Genomic DNA, 17333 nt, shown 5'->3' on the forward strand with positions numbered 1-17333 from the left:
TTAGTGAGAGAAGGGCTCTGTTGATTGTTTCTGGCAGAATTTCCACAAATGTTCTATTTTTCTTAAATCTTCCACTGTTTCACTTGAGCTGAACCTGGGGGTGCTTGATGTTCCTGAAGGAGACCTCCGAATCTCCCAACTCACAGTCACTTATACTGAAAGACTAGGCAGTTTTGATTCTGTGGGAAGATGTCAGGCATCTTTTTTAAGAAGTTGTTTCCATTATAGGAAGTCACAGATGGTGGGCAAAAGACTGTATAAGAATACTGTGCTAAAGCCTGGGGAAAGTTGAAGGTTTGTTCTTGCTTACTGAGCATAATCCTCTGTACCTGACTGTGTAATGGAGAGTACTATTATCAGAATGTTGAGGTGGATTCTGGGACATCCTTTGATCTCCTTGAAATTCAAAATTTGTTCCAACTAGCCTGAACTTTTTATTTTTATATTTCACAGTATCCAGACATGAGTCAAGAATCTGATTCTCCATTTGTTTTCATCTGCACAAATCCCCAGGAAATGATTGTGAAGTTTCCTATTAAAGGAAGTCCAAAAATCTGTAAGTCACAAGCTTTGATGGTCTAATTGTTTTCTTTTTGTCTTGAATCTCACTTGTTTAACTTAAAAAATTTTTTTCTCTTTTTACCCTGTTCTATGTCATCTCAAATATTTGGAGGATTAGTAAAATTCTACTTATCATATACCTGAAACTAACAAAACATTGTTAATCAACTATACTTCAATAAAAAAATTCTATTTATCAATAACTTTAATGTTAGGTTAACTACAGTATAGCCTTTCCAAAACATACCTCGATCCACAATTATTGGTATATGAGTCTATCACTCTAAGCTTCCATTTAGGACCCCATTACCTTTAAAATCCTATTTGTCAGCCAAAAGAGTACGTTTGCCCCACTGTACTGTTCTTATTAAAGGAAGTATTAAGCCAGTGCCAGTGGCATTGTCATTTATCCATTGTTCCTCAGTATTCAATCTGAGAATAAGGCTTAACTTTTTAAGTGTCTATTTTTGAATGTCTATTTTGGAGGTACCACTTCCCACTATTCCCTTGATTACTGCTTCCTAGAGCTCTGCTCTAGCCCTCTTGCTTTTCACCCTCTTTTTGAAATCTCCTGATGGTTTTCTTTTCTGTAATGTTTGCTTTTATGTGTTTGTGATTATAGTACCCTCTGCGTATTCACTTCTTAGGAAGTGCTTGTGACTTGATTCTTTCAACTTGCAACTTTTCTTCAACTCCCAACTTCTCTTCCTCTGTCTAGTCCTACAGCAGCCTCTTCTATTTCCAAGGAATCTCAAGAAACATATAGTGGTGTCCTCTTTGCCTAACTTCCCTTTTTAAAAAAAATAAATTTATTTATTTTTGGCTGTGCAGGGTCTTCATTGCTGTGCGCGGGCTTTCTCTAGTTGTAGCCAGAGGTGGCTACTTTTTGTTGTGGTGCACAGGCTTCTCATTGCGGTGGCTTCTCCCGTTGTAGAGCATGGGCTCTAGGCATGCAGGCTTCAGTAGTTGTGGCTCGCGGGCTCTAGAGCGCAGGCTCAGTAGCTGTGGCACATGGGCTTTGTTGCTCCGCGGCATGTGAGATCTTCCCAGAACAGGGATTGAACCTGTGTGGCCTGCATTGGCGGGAAGATTCTTAACCACTGTGCCACCAGGGAAGTCCCTAACTTCCTTTTAAAAACAACATCAGCAGGGCCTCCCTGGTGGTGCAGTGGTTGAGAGTCCGCCTGCCAATGCAGGGGATACGGGTTCGTGCCCTGGTCCGGGAGGATCCCATATGCCGCGGAGTGGCTGGGCCAGTGAGCCATGGCTGCTGAGCCTGCGCATCCGGAGCCTGTGCTCCACAACGGGAGAGGCCACAACAGTGAGAGGCCCGCGTACTGCAAAAAAATAAATAAATAAATAAATTAAATAAAAAAAATAAAAACAACATCAGCAGAGGAGCTTCACGATGGCGGAAGAGTAAGACGTGGAGATCACCTCCCCACAAATACATCAGAAATACACCTACATGTGGAACAACTCCTACAGAACAACACCTACTGAATGCTGGCAGAAGACCTCAGGCCTCCCAAAAAGCAAGAAACTCCTCACGTACCTGGGTAGGGCAAAAGAAAAAAGAAAAAACAGAGACAAAAGAATAGGGACGGGACCTGCACCAGTGGGAGGGAGCTGTGAAGGAGGAAAGGTTTCCACACACTAGGAGGCCCCTTCGCGGGCGGAGACTGTGGGTGGCGAAGGGGGAAAGGTTCAGAGCTGTGGAGGAGAGCACAGCAACAGGGGTGCGGAGGGCAAAGCGGAGAGAGTCCCGCACAGAGGATCAGTGCCGACCAGCACTCACCAGCCCGAGAGGCTTGTCTGCTCACCCGCCGGGACGGGCGGGGGCTGGGAGCTGAGGCTTGGGCTTCGGAGGTCGGATCCCAAGGCGAGGACTGGGGTTGGCTGCATGAACACAGCCTGAAGGGGGCTAGTGCACCGCGGCTAGCCGGAGGGAGTCCGGGAAAAAGCCTGGAGCTGCCGAAGAGACAAGAGACTTTTTCTTGCCTCTTTGTTTCCTGGTGCGCGGGGAGAGGGGGTTAAGAGCACTGCTTAAAGGAGCTCCAGAGACGGGCGCAAGCCGCGGCTATCAGCGCAGACCCCGGAGACGGGCATGAGATGCTAAGGCTGCTGCTGCAGCCACCAAGAAGCCTGTGTGCGAGCACAGGTCACTATCCACGCCTCCCCTCCCATGAGCCTGTGCAGCCCGCCACTGCCAGGGTCCCGTGATCCAGGGACAACTTCCCTGGGAGAACGCACGGTGCGCCTCCCGCCAGCCTCTGCCGCTGCGGGTTCGCCCCCTCATTCCGTACACTTCCCTGCCCCCGGGCCTGAGTGAGCCAGAACCCCCGAATCAGCTGCTCCTTTAACCCTGTCCTGAGTGAAGAACAGACGCCCTCAGGCGACCTACATGCAGAGGCAGGTCCAAATCCAACACTGAACCCCGGGAGCTGTGCGAACAAAGAAGAGAAAGGGAACTTTCTCCCAGCAGCTTCAGGAGCAGCGGATTAAATCTCCACAATCAACTTGATGTACCCTGCATCTGTGGAATACCTGAATAGACAACGAATCACCCCAAATTGAGGAGGTGGACTTTGGGAGCAATGATATATATTTTTCCCCCTTTTTCTCTTTTTGTGAGTGTGTATGTGTATGCTTCTGTGTGTGTTTTTGTCTGTATAGCTTTGCTTTTACCATTTGTCCTAGGGTTCTGTCTGTCCGTTTTGGGTTTTCTTTAGTATAGTTTTTAGCACTTGTTATCATTGGTGGATTTGTTTTTTGGTTTGGTTGCTCTTTCTTTCTTTCTTTTGTTTTTTATTACTTAAAATTTTTTTTAATAATTATTTTTTATTTTAATAACTTTATTTTATTTTATGTTATTTTATTTTATCTTCTATCTTTCTTTCTTTTTTTTAATCCCTTTTATTCTGAGCCGTGTGGATGACAGGCTCTTGGTGCTCCAGCTAGGCATCAGGGCTGTGCCTCTGAGGTGGGAGAGCCAAGTTCAGGACACTGGTCCACAAGAGACCTCCCAGCTCCACGTAATATCAAACGGCGAAAATCTCCCAGAGATTTCCATCTCAACTCCAAGACCCAGCTCCACTCAACGACCAGCAAGCTACAGTGCTGGACATCCTATTCCAAACAACTATCAAGACAGGAACACAACCCCACACATTAGCAGAGAGGCTGCCTAAAATCATAATAAGGCCACAGACACCCCAAAACACACCACCAGACATGGACCTGCCCACCAGAAAGACAAGATACAGCAGCATCCACCAAAACACAGGCACTAGTCCCCTCCACCAGGAAGCCTACACAAGCCACTGAACCAACCTTAGCCACTGGGGACAGACACCAAAAACAACAGGAACTATGAACCTGCAGCCTGCGAAAAGGAGACCCCAAACACAGTAAGTTAAGCAAAATGAGAAGAGAGAGAAACACACAGCAGATGAAGGAGAAAGGCAAAAACCCACCAGACCAAACAAATGAAGAGGAAATAGGCAGTTTACCTGAAAAAGAATTCAGAATAATGATAGTAAAGATGATCCAAAATCTTGGAAATAGAATGGAGAAAATACAAGAAACGTTTAACAAGGACCTAGAAGAACTAAAGAGCAAACAAACAGTGATGAACAACACAATAAATGAAATTTAAATTCTCCCGAAGGAATCAATAGCAGAATAACTGAGGCAGAAGAATGGATAGGTGACCTGGAAGATAAAATAGTGGAAATAACTACTGCAGAGCAGAATAAAGAAAAAAGAAAGAAAAGAATTGAGGACAGTCTCAGAGACCTCTGGGAAAACATTAAACGCACCAACATTCAAAGTATAGGGGTCCCAGAAGAAGAAGAGAAAAAGGGACTAAGAAAATATTTGAAGAGATTATAGTTGAAAATTTCCCTAATATGGGAAAGGAAATAGTTAGGTCCAGGAAGCACAGAGTCCCATACAGGATAAATCCAAGGAGAAACACACCAAGACACATATTAATCAAATTATCAAAAATTAAATACAAAGAAAAAATATTAAAATCAGCAAGGGAAAAACAACAAGTAACATACAAGGGCATCCCCATAAGGTTAACAGTTTATCTTTCAGCAGAAACTCTGCAAGCCAGAAGGGAGTGGCAGGACATATTTAAAGTGATGAAGGAGAAAAGCCTACACCCAAGCTTATTCTGCCCAGCAAGGATCTCATTCAGATTTGACAGAGAAATTAAAACCTTTACAGACAAGCAAAAGCTAAGAGAATTCAGCACCACCAAACCAGCTTTACAACAAATGCTAAAAGAACTTCTCTAGTCAGGAAACACAAGAGAAGGAAAAGACCTACAATAACAAACACAAAACGATTAAGAAAATGGGAATAGAAACATACATATCGATAATTACCTTAAATGTAAATGGACTAAATGCTCCAACCAAAAGACATAGACTGAATGGATCCAAAAACAAGACCCATATATATGGTGTCTACAAGAGACCCACTTCAGACCTAGGGACACATACAGACTGAAAGTGAGGGGATGGAAAAAGATATTCCATACAAATGGAAATCAAAAGAAAGCTGGAGTAGCAATTCTCATATCAGACAAAATAGACTTTAAAGCAAAGACTATTACAAGAGACAAAGAAGGACACTACATAATGATCGAGGGATCAATCCAAGAGAAGATACAACAATTGTAAATATTTATGCGCCCAACTTAGGAGCACCTCAGTACATGAGGCAAATACTAACAGCCATAAAAGGGGAAATCGACAGTAACACAATCAGAGTAGGGGACTTTAACACCCCACTTTCCCAGTGGACAGATCATCCAAAATGAAAATAAATAAGGAAACACAAGCTTTAAATGATACATTGAACGAGATGGACTTAATTGATATTTATAGGACATTCCATCCAAAAACAGCATAATACACATTTTTCTCAAGTGCTCATGGAACATTCTCCAGGATAGATCATATCTTGAGTCACAAATCAAGCATTAGTAAATTTAAGAAAATTGAAATAGTATCAAATATCTTTTCTGACCACAACGTTATGAGACTAGATATCAGTTACAGGAAAAAAGCTGTAAAAAATACAAACACATGGAGGCTAAACAATACACTACTTAATAACCAAGAGATCACTGAAGAAATCAAAGAGGAACTCAAAAAATACCTAGAAACAAATGACAATGAAAACACGACGTCCCAAAACCTATGGGATGCAGCAAAAGCAGTTCTAAGAGGGAAGTTTACAGCAATACAACCCTACCTTAAGAAACAAGAAACATCTCAAATAAACAACCTAACCTTGCACCAAAAGCAATTAGAGAAAGAAGAACAAAAAACCCCAAAGTTAGCAGAAGGAAAGAAATCATAAAGATCAGATCAGAAATAAATGAAGGAAATGATAGCAAAGATCAATAAAACTAAAAACTGGTTCTTTGAGAAGATAAAATTGATAAACCATTAGCCAGACTCATCAAGAGAAAAAGGGAGAAGACTCAAATCAATAGAATTAGAAATGAAAAAGGAGAAGTAACAACAGACACTGCAGAAATACAAAGGATTATGAGAGATTACTACAAGCAACTCTATGCCAATAAAATGGACAACCTGGAAGAAATGGACAAATTCTTAGAAATGCACAACCTTCCGAGACTGAACCAGGAAGAAATAGAAAATATGAACAGACCAATCACAAGCACTGAAATTGAAACTGTGATTAAAAATCTTCCAACAAACAAAAGCCCAGGACCAGATGGCTTCACAGGTGAATTCTATCAAACATTCAGAGAAGAGCTAACATCTATGCTTCTCAAACTCTTCCAAAATATAGCATAGGGAGGAACACTCCCAAACTCATTCTACAAGGCCACCATCACCCTGATAGCAAATCAGACAAAGATGTCGCAAAGAAAGAAAACTACAGGCCAATATCACTGATGAACATAGATGCAAAAATCCTCAACAAAATACTAGCAAACAGAATCCAACAGCACATTAAAAAGATCATACACCATGATCAAGTGGGGTTTATTCCAGGAATGCAAGGATTCTTCAATATATGCAAATCAATCAACGTGATACACCATATTAACAAGTTGGAGGAGAAAAACCATATGATCATCTCAATAGATGCAGAGAAAGCTTTCGACAAAATTCAACACCCATTTATGATAAAAACTCTCCAGAAAGTAGGCATAGAGGGAACTTTCCTCAACATAATTAAGGCCATATATGACAAACACACAGCCAACAACATCCACAATGGTGAAAAACTGAAACCATTTCCACTAAGATCAGGAACAAGACAAGGTTGCCCACTCTCACCACTCTTATTCAACATAGTTTTGGAAGTTTTAACCACAGCAGTCAGAGAAGAAAAAGAAATAGAAGGAATCCAACTTGGAAAAGAAGTAAAGCTGTCTGTTTGCAGATGATGTGATACTATACATAGAGAATCCTAAAGATGCTACCAGAAAATTACTAGAGCTAATCAATGAATTTAGTAAAATAGCAGGATACAAAATTAATGCACAGAAATCTCTTGCATTCCTATACACTAATGATGAAAAACCTGAAAGAGAAATTAAGGAAACACTCCCATTTACCATTGCAACAAAAAGAATAGAATACCTAGGAATAAACCTACTTAAGGAGACAAAAGACCTGTATGCAGAAAACTATAAGACATCGATGAAAGAAATTAAAGATGATACAAACAGATGGAGAGATATACCATGTTCTTGGATTGGAAGTGTCAACATTGTGAAAATGACTATACTACCCAAAGCAATCTACAGATTCAGTGCAATCCCTATCAAACTACCACTGGCATTTTTTACAGAACTAGAACAAAAAATTTCACAATTTGTATGGAAACACAAAAGACCCCAAATAGCCAAAGCAATATTTTTATTTTTTTATTTATTTTTTTTTTGCGGTACGCGGGCCTCTCACTGTCATGGCCTCTCCCGCTGCGGAGCACAGGCTCCGGACACGCAGGCCCAGCAGCCATGGCTCACGGGCCCAGCTGCTCCGTGGCATGTGGGATCCTCCCGGACTGGGGCACGAACCCGCGTCCCCTGCATCGGCAGGCGGACCCTCAACCACTGAGCCACCAGGGAAGCCCGAAAGCAATCTTGAGAAAGAAAAACGGAGCTGGAGGAATCAGGCTACCTGACTTCAGACTATACTACAAAGCTACAGTAATCAAGACAGTATGGTACTGGCACAAAAACAGAAATATAGATCAATGGAACAGGATAGAAAGCCCAGAGATAAACCAACGCAATATGGTCACCTTATATTTGATAAAGGAGGCAAGAATATACAGTGGAGAAAAGACAGCCTCTTCAATAAGTGGTGCTGGGAAAACTGGACAGCTACCTGTAAAAGAATGAAATTAGAACACTCCCTAACACCATACACAAAAATAAACTCAAAATGGATTAAAGACCTAAATGTAAGGCCAGACACTATCAAACTCTTAGAGGAAAATATAGGCAGAACACTCTGACATAAATCACAGCAAGATCCTTTTTGACCCACCTCCTAGAGAAATGGAAATAAAAACAAAACTAAACAAATGGGACCTAATGAAACTTCAAAGCTTTTGCACAGCAAAGGAAACCATAAACAAGACCAAAAGACAACCCTCAGAATGGGAGAAAATATTTGCAAATGAAGCAACTGACAAAGGATTAATCTCCAAAATTTACAAGCAGCTCATGCAGCCCAATATCAAAAAAAAAAAAAACAGCCCAAACCAAAAATGGGCAGAAGACCTAAATAGACATTTCTCCAAGGAAGATATACAGGTTGCCAGCAAACACATGAAAGAATGCTCAACATCATTAATCATTAGAGAAATGCAAATCAAAACTACAATGAGAGGCTTCCCTGGTGGTGCAGTGGTTTAGAGTCCACCTGCCGATGCAGGGGACGCAGGTTCGTGCCCTGGTCCGGGAAGATCCCGCATGCCGTGGAGCGGCTGGGCCCATGGGCCATGGCCGTTGGGCCTGCGGGTCCGGAGACTGTGCTCCGCAGTGGGAGAGGCCGCGACAGTGAGAGGCCTGTGTACCGCAAAAAAAAAAAAAAAAAACCTACAATGAGATATCATCTTACACTGGTCAGAATGGCCATCATCAAAAAATCTAGAAACAATAAATGCTGGCGAGGGTGTGGAGAAAAGGGAACCCTCTTGCACTGTTGGTGGGAATGTAAATTGATACAGCCACTATGGAGAACAGTATGGAGGTTCCTTAAAAAACTAAAAATAGAACTACCATATGACCCAGCAATCCCACTACTGGGCATATACCCTGAGAAAACCATAATTCAAAGAGTCATGTACCTAAATGTCATTGCAGCTCTATTTACAATAGCCAGGACATGGAAGCAACCTAAGTGTCCATCAACAGATGAATGGATAAAGAGGATGTGGCACATATATACAGTGGAATATTACTCAGCCATAAAAAATGAAATTGAGTTATTTGTAGTGAGGTGGATAGACCTAGAGTCTGTCATACATAGTGAAGTAAGTCAGAAGGAGAAAAACAAATACCGTATGCTAACGTATATATACGGAATTTAAAAAAATGGTCATGAAGAAGCTAGGGGCAAGACAGGAATAAAGATGCAGACCTACTAGAAAATGGACTTGAGGATACGGGGAGGGGGAAGGGTAAGCTGGGACAAAGTGAGAGAGTGGCATGGACATATATACACTAACAAATGTAAAATAGATAGCTAGTGGGAAGCAGCTGCATAGAGGGAGATCAGCTCGGTGCTTTGTGACCACCTAGAGGGGTGGGATAGGGAGGGTGGGAGGGAGATGCAAGAGGGAGGAGATATGGGGACATATGTATATGTATAACTGATTCAGTTTGTTATAAAGCAGAAACTAACACACCATTGTAAAGCAATTATACTGCAATAAAGATGTTAAAAAAAAAACAGCATCAGCAACTCTCCCATTTGCTCATGTCAGTTACTATTTCATGACTCTGTGACATTGCTTTCCCATTGTGTGAACTGGATGCTTCTGAGGCATGCATTGTTGTTGGCTATGCTCAATACTATGTCACCTTGTTCGTCGTGGACCAACTATTTTATAAATCTGTTCTGTAAAGTACTTCTCAGACTGTAATATAAATAAAAGTCACCTAGAGAGCTGTTAAAACACAGGTTCTTGTGCCCTTCTCCCAAGTGATACTAATGCTGTTGATTAGCTGACTGCGCTATGGATAATACTGCTTTTGATCACAAAATGAAATACTTGGAGTATGAATTTAGATTCATGTATATTCACTGCAAAATTCAGGCAACCCTCATGATTTGTGAAACATATTCCTGAGATTCCTGCAAGTCAGAAAATATGAACATAAATTACCCCTGACTTACACAAATTATTTACTTCATACTTTACCCCACCTGTTAGCCAAGTGGCCCTGGAAATTCTTTTTCCTTCTTCTTCACTATTTAGGATTTAAATCTCCCTTTTTCTCTCCGTTTTAGGTTGAGAAATTTTACCCCTTCCTACTCTAGTCCATTCTTACCTTGCTTTGGGCACTGATGGCAACACTGGTGGTAGGAGGAAAATGTGGTCAGTCTTCTCTCCCAGACCCGCTGCTACTTGATCGTTAGTCCCAGTTACCTTTTCATAGCTTCCTTTCTATCTTGGTTTTCATCTGCTGCTTAAACTCCTGTGAGAAAATGTTTTGTGTAAGCAGAGTTTATATATTTCTCTGAAACGTTTTACTTCAGTACTTTCTCCTCCCAGAGACCCACCTTCAGCACACATATGACCTTCATTTTTCTCCACAAGGTTTAATAGGGGGCAGGGAGGGTGATGGTCTTAAGAGAAGCCTTTTCCCCGTTCCTTCTGTTGGTTAAAAGCTTTAAAAAGCCAAAATGGTCTGTGTGCTTGTTTTAGGGACAGCAGGGCTGGAGAGAAATTGTGAGACTGCGGCTTCTTTCATGGTAGACCAGACAAGGTGAAACATGGGTCAGAAACAATAGGTAAAGGTAGGGGTTGGTGGGGGGGGGGTGTGGGGGGGGTGGAGAAAGAATAGGTTGACCTATCCCTGTGTCTCGGAAAAAAACTTCTATTGAGAGGGAGCAAGCCTACCTGAGGATTTAGTCTGGTGTGAAGTTTCTATTCCCTGTAACTCTTCATTCCTTTGTCCTTCATTCATCCTTACTGTCTTTAAAAACCTTACACTCTGCCAGAACTTCCTTCCCTTAAGCCATAGGGACCACCTCCAGTAGTTTACAGCTGGGAAAGTCTTTAATCCCACTGCCATAGGGGAAAATACATACTTGGCTCTTTAAAAAAAAAAAAAAAAAATTATTTATTTATTTAGGGCTGTGTTGGGTCTCCGTTGCTGCGTGTGGGCTTTCTCTACTTGCGGCAAGTGGGGACTAGTCTTCGTTGCGGTGCGCAGGCTTCTCGTTGCAGTGGCTTCTCTTGTTGCGGAGCACAGGCTCTAGACGCACGGGCTTCAGTAGTTGCAGCACATGGGCTCAGTAGTTGTGGCTCGTGGGCTCTAGAGCACAGGCTCAGTAGTTGTGGTGCACGGGCTCAGTTGCTCCGCGACATGTGGGATCTTCCCGGACCAGGAATCACACCCATGTCCCCTGCATTGGCAGGTGATTCTTAACCACTGCGCCACAACGGAGTTCCTATACTTGGCTCTTAATTTGGAATGCTTCACATTTTCTTCTAGAATATTGTTACATGAAGTGGTTAAGTTCCATGGTATTAATAATATTAATATTCTACTTCAGTTACAGCTCTGTGCCTTAAATATTTTTTTCTTGTGGGATGGCTTAGGAACCTAGCCACTTTTCTTTTGTTTTTTTAATTTTTAATTTATTTATTTAATTTATTTATTTTTGGCTGCATTGGGTCTTTGTTGCTGTGTGCGGGCTTTCTCTAGCTGTGGTGAGCAGAGGCTACTCTTTGTTGCAGTGCGTGGGCTTCTCTTTGTGGTGGCTTCTCTTGTTGCAGAGCACGGGCTCCAGTATTTGTCGTACGTGGGCTCAGTAGTTGTGGCGCATGGGCTTAGTTGCTCCACAGCATGTGGAATTTTCCCAGACCAGGGCCTGAACCCATGTCCCCTGCATTGGCAGGCAGATTCTTAACCACTGTGCCACCAGGGAAGCCCCTAGCCACTTTTCATAGATTAGTTCTATGAGAAATTTATTCTAAGTTCCACACTTCTGACTTGCAAATAAATGTCTACAATATAACTCATTTACATGTTGTATCACATGTATATATTTGCTTTATATTAAAGGCATATATTTTTATTTATGTTTTTGGACATGCAAACTTGAGCTTGCTTGACCTGAGGATAATTGCGCTTCTTGAAGTTGAAATAATTCAGAAAACAATGTGCAATATGAAATCACTTGGCTGTGTGTCTGCTCAAATTAAGAAATGCAAAACAGTTAAGTATAGTAGAATATGTAGGTTGAATGCTCAAAGAGATGAAGGTAATTTTTTTACTTTAAATGAACTACATGCTTTATAAACTCATGCAAATTCTGCCTTATATCTTATGCAAAGCATGTGAAAATCCCTATGAGAGTTATATCGATTGATGGCAAATAGTTTTTTCCCTTTTAACTTCTCCTCCATCTGCTGCACATGCATTTGATTTTCTTTTAGGCACCATGATTGAGGATGTGGTTTAACACTGAAATGCTGTATGTACTAAATGTAAAAATATTGGGGAAATACAGAAACTAAGCATTATCACTCTGCTTTTGAGAGGGTGTACTGTATATTACTGTAGTTAACTGTCCAGATCCCAAGTCTTAAAAAACCAGGCTAAACTAGAACTCAGAGTTCAGAGGGCATCCACGATAACTGCTTCTTCATGCAAGGAGCCCCAGTCCCTGGCCTTCATTGCCCAGCTAAACCAACTGCTACTATTGGCAGTCACTATGGTAGATATTAGGGTTGCAAAGAAGTTTTTAGTTGTAAGGAGCTCACAGATTGCTGGCACATGTATGGTTTTCTTAGGTTAGTCTAGGGGATAAAAGACTTTCTGAATCCCTGGGAGTGCCCTGGAAATCCTTCGTCCTCTGTATCTCCTTCCTCCCATCAGTTTTCCATTTTATGACATCATCATTGAAGCCAGAGATTAGTTTGCCTACCATTAAGCACTCTGCTCCAGTGGGTTGATCTTACCTGAGCTGGTCTCACGTGAGGGCTTTCACAGTCAGACTGGAGTTTCATGAAAATTATATTTGGAATATTCTTATACAGTAAAGCTTTGGGGAGCCTGGAATAAATATAGTTAAAAGTCTTGCTAGGGACTTCCCTGGTAGCGCAGTGGTTGAGTGTCCGCCTGCCAATGCAGGGGACACGGGTTCGTGCCCCGGTCCGGGAAGATCCCACATGCCGCGGAGCGGCTGGGCCCATGAGCCATGGCCGCTGAGCCTGCGCGTCCGGAGCCTGTGCTCCGCAACGGGAGAGGCCACAACAGCGAGAGGCCCGCGTACCGCAAAAAAAAAAAAAAAAAAAAAAAAGTCTTGCTAGAGTTATCTAGTAAATATGGTAAATTAAAAGTAAAACTGAGACCATATCTAAGAAACACAACTCCCAAGCCTTAGCATAAATAACACGACTACCATTAATTTATCAGAGAGCTTTGAACTCATGAAGCACTTTAATGTATATATTTTTTAAATAAATTTATTTTTGGCTGCGTTGGGTCTTCGTTGCTGTGCACAGGCTTTCTCTAGCTGCGGTGAACGGGGGCTACTCTTTGTTACGGTGTGCAGGCTTCTCATTGTGGTGGCTTCTCTTGTTGTGGAGCACGGGCTCTAGGTGCGCGGGCTCAGTAGTTGTGACACGTGGGCTTAGTAGTTGTGGCTCTTGGGCTCTAGAGCGCAGGCTCAGTAGTTGTGGCGCACGGGCTTTGTTGCTCCGCAGCATGTGGGATCTTCCTGGACCAGGGCTCGAACCCATGTCCCCTGCATTGGCAGGTGGATTCTTTTTTTTTTTTTGCGGTACGCGGGCCTCTCACTGTGGTGGCCTCTCCCGTTGCAGGGCACAGGCTCTGGACGCGCAGGCTCAGCGGCCATGGCTCACGAGCCCAGCCGCTCCGTGGCATGTGGGATCTTCCCGGACCAGGGCACGAACCCGTGTCCCCTGCATCGGCAGGCGGGCTCTCAACCACTACGTCACCAGGGAAGCCCGACAGGTGGATTCTTAACCACTGTGCCCCCAGAGAAGTCCCTTTGATGTATATTATTTCAATTAATTATTTGATTAAATGATTCAGTGTATGTAAAATACTTGGTACAGTGCTTAGTATATAGAAAAACACTTAGCATTAGCTATAATCCTCTCAACAACTTTGGAAGTTAGTAGAAATTTTTTCTTCCTTTCATTTTATAGCTGAGTGAACAGGTTTACAGAAATTATATTTTGCTGAGGCCTTTCTACCTCTAGGTTTCCTGCTTTTCTCACTTTATCACATTGCCTCAGAAACAAAGTATTCCAATTTACATTTCATTTTTAGGGCACAGTATCACAGAGCTGCAAAGGGCCTTCAGTACTGTATAGTCCAAGTTTCCTCATAGCATTGAAAAAGTTGAGGACAAGAGTGACTAGGTGACTTCCTCAAGGTTAAACAGATAGGTAGTCTTAGGACTAAAACTGGGACCTGGGTCTTCTAACTTATTCAGTACAGAGAACTAGAAGTCTGTAGTCCTAGATGGAATTCTAAATTCTGTCCTAGCTTGTCCTAAAAAGCTTAATGAGACGCAATACTTCTTTGTACCTCTGGGTACCACCAGCTTTACAATGAGTACTCTTTTATGTTTATCTGATATCTGCTATTTTTGGTTACTTAGTAGTCCCTATAAAGTAAAGGTTTTGAAATTTCTGGTGTCTGCTTTTCTTTGTTTAATTCATTTATTGAGCACCTACCATTTGGTAGTCTTAGGGATACAACGTCAAACTTGCCTCCTAACAGGGCCCTTTGCCAGATTGCTAGCACATGTTTGGATTTCCAGCAAGACAGACTGGGGGATGAAAGAACTCCTAAATCCCTGGGAGAACTCTGTGCTCTAAAGCCCAAATTAAAGTCAACATCATTGTGACTGTTGTGGACATCATTTAGGATATCACTTAGTGATGGTTTCTAAGGAAGCCCAGAGAAGGAAGTAATGTTATTCCAGAGGCAGATGTAGCCCTGGAAAGTTGAGGAAGAATAAAAAAATTAAGAAAACAGGGAAACTTGTTAAATTGAAGTAATTTTTTTCACACTCTCCTTGTGCAGTAGTCCGGACATGTATTCTTACCTTAGTTGGACAAATGAGGATACTGAAGTCCAGAGAGATCTAATGACTTGCCCCAAGTCACTCATCTAGTTTGTATCAGACAAAGGAGGACTGGAACCTGGGTTTCCTGGCTTCTTGTCCAGTGCTTTCTCTCTTATACCTGATTACTGCAACAAATGAAAATGACAACATACAAGGGGCAGTGGTTGTGGGTATAGGCCTGTAGTACACCCAGTTGCTTTTGTTTTTGTTTGTTTGTTTATTTAGTGCCAAGGCTGAACTGAACTATTTCTGTTTCCAGCATCAACATCTCTATTGACTTAAATAAGACTTTTTGTGGGAGAAAGCAACCTGCAAGCTCTGTTCTCAGGCCAGGCAGACAGGAACTCTGTTAGTTTTTCTTCATGAGATGGATATTTCCTAAGGCACCTACCACTGAACCCAACTTTATCCTGGCAGATCTGAGGAGTCAGAGGTCGGAGACCACATCCGTGAAGTACCTCTCATTAGGGTCACCTGGGACAGGAAGGTTGCTTGTTTTCTAACTTTAACACTTAGGAGAGTCATACAGCCTATGACCTTTGCCCTTCTTAACTGGTGATAGGGGCCCTTTGTCAGTAAAGCATTCATGTGGATTCTACTCCACTGTTTCAGGTCACTCACCCTATTAAGTCTGAGGCAGCAAAGGAGTGAGTTGAACTGCTTTTCTCACTGTGAGGGAGGTACATGCATTATGCTCAGCCAGTTAACAGGTCAGAGGAATGGGTTTCCCACTGTGTGAAATGTCTTCCTTTATCATTATGTGTGTATTCTTTAAAAACTTGCCTTAGCATCAGGCACTCTGGAAAACGCAATGTTTCTTTTCTAGTAACTACAAAATTAGAAATATTAACTTCTTAGATTTTTAGGTGAATACTCATTGTGTTTGTGTACATACGTACATTTGTGTGTCCCTCTACAGTGTTCCCATTGCTTCCTCATTCTTACAGAATGAAACTCCGAAGTTTGAAAGTATCTGAGTCCTGAAGCAAGATAATTGAATGTGACAGAAACACAGTAACCAGAAGACCTGGGAGGCCATGAAAGATTTGCATTGCAAATATAAAAAATAAATAATGAGGCTTCTTTTTCTCCCTTACAGGGAAACTGGATTCCAAGATCCATCAAGGAGCAAAGAAGGGGTTAATGAAGCAGAATAAAGCTGTCTGACCCAGGAAAAAAGGAACTATACAGCATAGTGGAGTTTTGTGTACTAAAATTGCTATCCACTGGTCCTTTGGAATTGAAGCAGTAGACATCTAAAGGCTTGGCATCAGGCTTGAACCTCTCAGAATTTAAACTCATCAAAATCTGTATATTTTTCTTAAAGAGTGGGATTCTTACTTTATGTAGTGGGTCAAAAATCTTTGGATACATTATTTATAAAGACTTATTTTAAAAATTCTAGATCTTTGACATTTTTCTCAGAATGATACAGAAGAAAAAGGAACAAGTTGGAAATTATTTTCCTCTCTGAGGCTTTGATTTGTTTTAGTTAGGAAAATTCTTAACCTAGGTTAACAGTATTTTAAGGGACCACTTGAATTTTAAAGTTTTTTTTTTTTTCAAAGTGATAACCTGGTAGAGTATTAGGATGTTTGAGGAATTGTGTTTAATAGAAATGTGTGATGGGACAGAGAGGTTTTTAAACAACTTTGCTGCTCTAGTCTGACATCTCTTCAAGTGAATAGTATTCAGCTGAGTAACCTTCACTGGCAGATTTTGGTGGGGGTGGGGGTGGGGGGGATAACCTGAAGAGGTGCTGCCACTTTGTTCTTTGGTTTGAGACATCAGGACATAAGAGGATCAGACTGGGATGAGATAGAGCCACCTGCTAAAGCAGCATGAAACCGCCCTGTTTATTTTGTTGGTATTGCAAAAGTATCACTTGGATGGAGCAATTAGAAACAAACAAAAATAAAATCCCTTCAGTAAATGCATCCAAATATCCCAAAATGCTGAAACCAAACCCTTTAAGCCATCCATACCCCAAGAAGCTATGAGCTTTGGAGAAATAGGAGGTTGGTTTGAAATGAGATTTTTACTAGTCATTCTGGTCCCACATAGTGAAGCACTTTTTTTCTGAGGCTGTTCAGAAGAGCTGTCAGAATCTCAGTTGCTGGCATCCTCAGGAAATTCACGGTCTTAAATGTGTATGTTCTGCTTTTTATAAAGCAGCACTACCACACTGGGGAAGTTGGATTCCCTCCAGCAGTTGTGTGCATGACTTAAAAAAGAGAGCGCAAGGGAGAGAAAAAAGTGCCCTGTGTTATGAAAAAGATTAATTTCCCCTTTCTTTAATCCTTCATATTCAGCGTTTATTTGCATTGAAATGCCTCCACTCATTATGCATTGATGCTCACTCAACTGTGAACCCTGCTTGTTGCAGAGCTCTGGGCATTGGTTTTGTGGGGGCCTGATCAC

At 41.8% G+C, this 17333-nt stretch overlaps 1 protein-coding gene across 3 annotated transcripts in view; it reads left to right on the forward strand.

Annotated features, from left to right (window-relative positions):
* TRIP4 (thyroid hormone receptor interactor 4) overlaps positions 1 to 16311 on the forward strand; it is a 70532-nt gene extending 54221 nt beyond the window's left edge. For 2 of the 3 annotated variants that reach the window (XM_082617493.1, XM_082617495.1), the window contains 2 exons: positions 454 to 556; positions 16012 to 16311. In XM_082617493.1, the coding sequence (XP_082473619.1) occupies positions 454 to 556; positions 16012 to 16079 (171 nt within the window). In that variant the 3' untranslated portion in view covers positions 16080 to 16311. Of the gene's footprint in view, positions 1 to 453; positions 557 to 3487; positions 3815 to 16011 lie in introns of those variants that run through there. The other variant, XM_082617494.1, reaches the window with a different exon arrangement.
* The last annotated feature ends 1022 nt before the right edge of the window (positions 16312 to 17333 follow it).

Source organism: Mesoplodon mirus (genome assembly GCF_964341445.2).
Source record: "Mesoplodon mirus genome assembly, chromosome: 4".
NCBI lineage: Eukaryota > Metazoa > Chordata > Mammalia > Artiodactyla > Ziphiidae > Mesoplodon > Mesoplodon mirus.